General features: G+C 41.2%; 1 protein-coding gene across 1 annotated transcript; it reads left to right on the top strand.

The window, feature by feature from the left end:
* The first annotated feature begins 355 nt into the window (after positions 1-355).
* LOC133886724 (uncharacterized) lies at positions 356-1,184 on the top strand. Its single transcript, XM_062326521.1, has one exon. It carries the CDS (start codon positions 428-430, stop codon positions 884-886), a length of 459 nt encoding a protein of 152 aa, XP_062182505.1. The 5' UTR covers positions 356-427; the 3' UTR covers positions 887-1,184.
* The last annotated feature ends 5,060 nt before the right edge of the window (positions 1,185-6,244 follow it).

Genomic DNA, 6,244 nt, shown 5'->3' with positions numbered 1-6,244 from the left:
AAAATAGAATCAATTATTAACTTGGTGGTCAAATAGTTGTACTATCTACCAATCCAGAATCAAACTTCAGTTTTACTTCTTATATCTTCTTATTATGGAATTCTCTTTCAGTGTAGTGATGTACCTATTAACAATGATACACCTATAATAACTTCATCAATATTCAAACTTTGTATCTATGATTTTCAATATATGCTATATAAGTATATATGTATAACGATATAAATATATACGGACATATGCGTGTTATACTAGGTTTAAAAAAATACCAAAAATTACATTTTACTCGCAAATCCCAAAACCACCCACCGACCACACCCACACGGCTCTCCAATATATACATACGCACGACGAGCGCGGCCCCTCCTCCCGCTTCCGGCTTCGCTTCCCACGACAGCCTCTCCTCTCCCACCCACGACTCCTCGCCATGGACGGCGGCGGCTACAGCCCGCGCTTCCAGCGCCAGGCCTCGTGCTCCTGCGCACCCTCCATCTCCCGCCGGGGCTTCGTCCGCGCCGGCTTCGACCTTGACGGCGATGAGTACGACGACAACTACATCTTCCACTCCGCCGGCGCCGCCGGGTACGACAAGGCCGACGGCCCTTACTCCTCCGCCTCCGCGTACGACTCCAAGGCGCGCCCGTCCGCGCGCACGAGGCTGAGGGGTCTGTGGCGGCGCATCATGCGGGAGAAGAGGCGGATCCTGCTCTGCACCACCGGCTGCGTGCCGGCGGCGCTGCCGCCGCATCGGGAGCCGTACGACGAGTACAGCTACGCGCAGAACTTCGACGATGGCGAGGCGTGGGTGGAGCCGGAGAACCTCTCGCGCTCCTTCTCCGCGCGCTTCGCCGTCCCCTCCAGGGTGCTGCAGAGGGTCGCCGTGTAAGGCTCCAAGAAACCGCTGGCCGGCCGCCGGCGGATTCTTTTTTTTTCTTTCTTTTTTTTTCCCTCTTTCCAATTTTGGAGCCGTAAATTGTGAAAACACAAGCATCAATTCCATCTGCGTATGCATTCAGATTCTCGTGCCATCAATGTCTCCAACCAATTTTCATTGATTTTTGCCAAAATTTTGTACTTTGCCTGCAAAAACCACCACACATGACACTTATGGACCACAATCACAGAAAACATGTGAATAGGTTTCACAACGCCAAGTTTGTTTCCTAAACATGTGAGCAATTCGTTTCTTCCGAAAAAATCTTGAAAAGATTACTTTGTTATAAGGGTTAAAAAAATATTTTTTTTTCTCAAACACACCAGAAAATGGTTATCACTCTTGGTTAAATCTCTATATGGATTTTTTGGGATAAGATCAGAAATTCAAAGTGTGTATGTAGATGTCAAATCCAATCGTGTACAATAGACTTGCTTCGTCAAACATGTTTCTTGGACATTAGGAGATGCGTCGCTGCAAGTGAAGTTGATTGGAGTCTGTTTCCCTCTTTTTTCAATGGACCAAACGCTTGCAATTTGACCATACAAAGAACCTCGTAAAAGGATGGATGCGGCGATATATTTGACCATTTTCAGAAAAAAAAAACACACACCTTTACCTTCAATCAGAGTGATAGCTTGCCGTTTTCGCAGCGTAGAGTGGAAAAAGATGGAAAAGAGATCAAAAAATTGCTGTTATCAAATTTAATTCCGTTGAAAATAAATAAATGGTCCTACGCACGAGATGTGATGTGACCTGTGAGGAGCATCACACCATTGATGCTGCTTAACCAATTGTCCCTCTCTCTCTCTCAAAGCGAGAGGTCACAACCTATGCTTATTCTAGAGGAAGCAATCTTGGTGTGCCCATCATCTTAAAGACAAACGCAACAAGAAGGAATATTTCGCTATTCTTTTCGTAGGCACGTCATCTTCGTACAATTGTTTTATACACTGTCTTTTGTTTAACTGCAGTGGGCTTCATGTATGGAGCCAGCTAATTGTTGAACATAACCATATACAGTGCAGCAGCATATTTATTTTACACACCTCCTATTCAGCCGCATTAGAACGGGATCGACGTCTCTAGCGATGAAGAACGGTGTGTTATGATGAGGTTAGGGGAGAGGGTTCGATTTTCTGCAAGATTCTCCATAGGTGGACTCGGAGGGATGTCATGGGAGGTAAGTTGGCCCAGCGAAGGAGGCGGACGCTGAGGTGGAGCGGCGAAGGACAGCCGGTGAGCAATGCCAGGGTGTGGGCGAGCGGAGATGACCCATCGAAGCCAAGTTAGTGCGACGGCGAATGGTGCCGGTTGATATGGGTGGAGGTGAGGAAGTAAGGGCAGAAAGTTGACGTCTCACAACCATTGCCTAAATATTTTTTTTTTTAAAGCAGAGTCTAAGAAATAGCAATGCCCTTGTTTTATCCCCTCAAAACTGCCACTATCTAGCATTGTCCGTTACTGCTTATGTTAACCAAGATTGAGGATATAGGTTTGTTTGTTTCAGCTTGTTTCTGATTTCTATTTTTATTAGAAGTCCAAAAGCCAAAAGTCCAATCAAACGGATTTACTGGAAAATGATTTCAGAGAAGTCAGAAGCTTGTTTTGAGGAAATAAACTAGAAACTAAGAAATTAGCTAAGATTAACTTTTTTAAGAAGTGGTGCGCTGAGAAGCTAAAAAAATATTGTAAAAATCAACTACTAAAATTCAAAAACTGCCTTTTAGTAAAACCAAAAACGCAACTCTTCAAAAAAGAAAAAAAAAGAAAAACTCAAACAAACATTCGTCTATATATCATAAAGTGCTAGCATGTGCAGCTTCGATTTGATGCGTTTTTAATTAATTAACCCCTATATATAGTAATCCTGATCTATTATATTATCAGGTTCATTGGATTTTCTTCTCTGTTCCAACCTCCGATTTCTTGCTCCCTGGATTCGACGACATAATGAACCATATACAGTGAACCAACAGGGGGCATGTATTTACACAATGATTCATTGTGCGGTTCTAACTTCTCGATCTCGACATACACGAGAGATACTGTGTAGACCATGTAAGTCCAGCTATAGTCTACGAGTCTCGTGATGAGAAAAATATTGCTCAACTGTGTTAAATTTACTTGTAAGTACTGCTCCATTGAAATGTCATGCATGTATGATACTCCATTGAAATGTCATGCATGTATGATGAAATTATCTTCTATCTTCATGTGGCCTTATTTTGTCTTGAAATGAAAGACGGCAACTCAAATTAAGCGAAAATAGAACTTGCTAGGAAGCTAATAAAATGCATGAAGAGTCATGTCACTGGCCAGCTTGCAGTGCCATGATGGAAGTGGAATTGCAAGCACTAGTGCCACACTGGTATGCATGTGCCATGCATATGTATGCTCATGCATCTGTGTCATTAGCAGGAAATCGATTGGGGAAGACGATCTGTGATTAGTTTAGCAGGTGGTCAGGGTCTCCGGGAGCTGTGCCCTCTGTTGAATGTTGATTGCGTGCATCAGCTTGCCGCCGCCCATGATTACCTCCGAAGTATCCATGCCATTTCCAACTTTCTTTCCCCTTTTGCTTTTCAATTTGTCATGCTTTGGCAACATTATGATCAGCTAGCTTGATCCAGAAAATGTTGGACTCCTATTTTAAGACCATGCAAACTTCAGGTTTATGTTAAAGGTTTGTAATCTGTCGAGAAATAGTGAAAGATCCTTGGAGTTGTTGCTTCAAGATCAGCACAATTTCCTGGGGGCAGAGAATCCTATGCGCAATGCATTGCTTAATAGGTGTAGAAGCCGTTGATCGATCAGCCTAGTGTCAGATAATTGAGCACTAATGCAGCTCTAAATAATGGAGATCGGATCTTGGCCTGTGCAGTGCTGATCTTGACGAAGCGTCGTCAAAGCAGCGAAGATTTGCAACTTGGAATAAAGAAATGCTTCCGAGGTTGCTACTTGCAGCCTGACAGAGCGGTGCACAGCTTGTATGTATGATCTCTCATCTAATCATGTGAAAGGGTTGTGCTGATAAATCTGCCTCTTTGGATACCTTAAACTCGCTGGCCAGCTTGTGGGCAAAACGTTAATCACCAATAATTCGGCCTCCGCCTGTTCACCTGAATCATTTGATTGCATTCTAATCTCCAGCCTTATCAGCACCTTTTCTTGAGCAATTGAAGTGTCATGTTTTACACGCTCATGGCTCTGCTGAAAATCAGTTCCAACAACTAAAAAAAAACCGCCGCTTGCAGTTTCAGAATATTAGTTATCAGTCAGATTGTTTTATGTACATTATTCTGCAGATGATCTAACTGTTAAGTTCTAAATCCAGATAACAATTTCATCTTTGGGCAAAGGGCCTGAAAAACCAGATGATGGTGCTGTTCAGTTTCCTCTGTATGACTGAAGAGTTATGAAAATGTAGAGCAACTAAGAGCCTCTCAATTTATAAATATTAGTAACTCATGTTTCTGAACTGAATGATTGGCGGATTTAGCAGTCAGTACTAGCTCGTTTGCTGGGTCCATACTGACAGGCAGAATCGGCCTCAAGGAGTGAGCTGGATTGAGTTCATCATGGCATCTCAAACTTCTGAAGCCGACAGGGAGTTTGATAAGCAGCCTGACAGAGCGGTGCACAGCTTGTATGTATGATCTCTCATCCAATCATGTGAAAGGAAAAATAGCTGGTTTTTTCGTTGAAGACTTCAGAGGTATAGCACATCGGAAGAGACTTGGGAACAGACTCGAAATGACGATATGAATTATGATGGCAGCTAGCACCTGTACTTGCAGCAATTATATTCTGTAGTAGCCACTTATCTCTCTCAGCACTGCAACACGAACACGGAAATTTCGCTAGTGCGTATGGACGCATTGTTTATTAGGACTTTTTTATTTATGTCGAGATTTGTGCTGAAAAGGTAGGTGAAAAGGTATGAAAATATATGAGAGAATAAGCTCTGGAGATTCTATTTTCTAAAAAAGCTCTATTTTCTAAAAAAAATACAATTAGCAGGGCTGGTCTTATCATCTTTGGTCTATCCGTCTATGTTGAGACCCGAAGTCTACAGTGGAAATAGGCTCTGGAGATTCTAAAATGCCCTTAAACATCTGTTGAAGCTTGAAGTTAGAATGGGGGCTCTTGTTGTAGTTTTGGAAGATTTTTTTTTTTGAGAGGATTGGAAGATTTAGATAGATCCAGTAACTTGGCTCTTGTTGTAATTTTGGAAGATTTTTGTTCTTTTGAGAGAGGATTGGAAGATTTGGACACATCCGGTAACTTTTCTTCAGATTACGGTAGTGCCAGTTGTGAAATGCAGAGCCCAATGTTACTCCAGATAGGATTTTTTAATACTTTTTAAACCTAAACATTATAAATATATACGTCTATTTTAAAATTTTGTAATTCTATATCCTGTTACTCATGGGAAGAGCGGCATGTGACATGTTTAAAAATAAATAAAAAATACAGCATTCCAATATATTCAAAATTCAAAATATTTCGAAACGGTCATAAAAATTTTGAAAAAAAAAGTGATGTAGAGATGCTATAATCTAGTGCTAAAAAAATTTAACATAAACAATTACTTATACAATGAGAAAAAAATCAACATCGCTGAAATTTGACTTTTCTGTTTCTTATTTTACATGTCATATTTTTGTCTGAATTTTTTTAAGCGCTAGATAATAGTATCATCTACATCACAATTTATTTTTAGAATTTTTCATAACTATTTTAATAATATTTTAAATTTTAAGAGCATTAGAATGCTGCATTTTTATTTTTTAAAACCTATCTTTCATAGGAAGGGTAGTATGATCTTGTTTAGAGTTGCAAAATTTCAAGATGAATATATATATTTGTAATTTTTGGATTTTAAAAAATATAAATAAAAAGATCCTTCAGATAAAGCATTCATAAAAATCATTGAACCCAACAACACACAAAATATAGTTGGTCCATTACAACCTAAAACAAAAGCCCACGGCAACCAAACTAGTCCATCTAAACTAGAGCGTGCTAATTCGCGTGCACTAGATTTTCGATAACTAAATGATAAACCTCTGTTGTGACCTCCGTCCGCCTCTGGTTCTCTCGATGTGTCTACCTCCGCCTTTAGCTCCGGCTCTCTCAACATGCCTGTCCCTCCTTCTTTCTCACCTCCGGTGATCCTTGGCGTGCTCGCCCTTGCCCTGCTCTCCTCCATCGTCTCCAACGGCTCCCCGCCACCAAATCCGCCACCGTCACTCGTCACCGCACTAATCCAACGTTGCCAGTCTATTGATTTCACATCCTCGCCAC

The sequence above is a fragment of the Phragmites australis genome, chromosome 1 (assembly GCF_958298935.1).
Source record: "Phragmites australis chromosome 1, lpPhrAust1.1, whole genome shotgun sequence".
In the NCBI taxonomy this organism is placed as follows: Eukaryota; Viridiplantae; Streptophyta; class Magnoliopsida; order Poales; family Poaceae; genus Phragmites; species Phragmites australis.
Note: the sequence above shows the minus strand (reverse complement) of the source record. Positions and strands in the feature narration are given on the sequence as shown.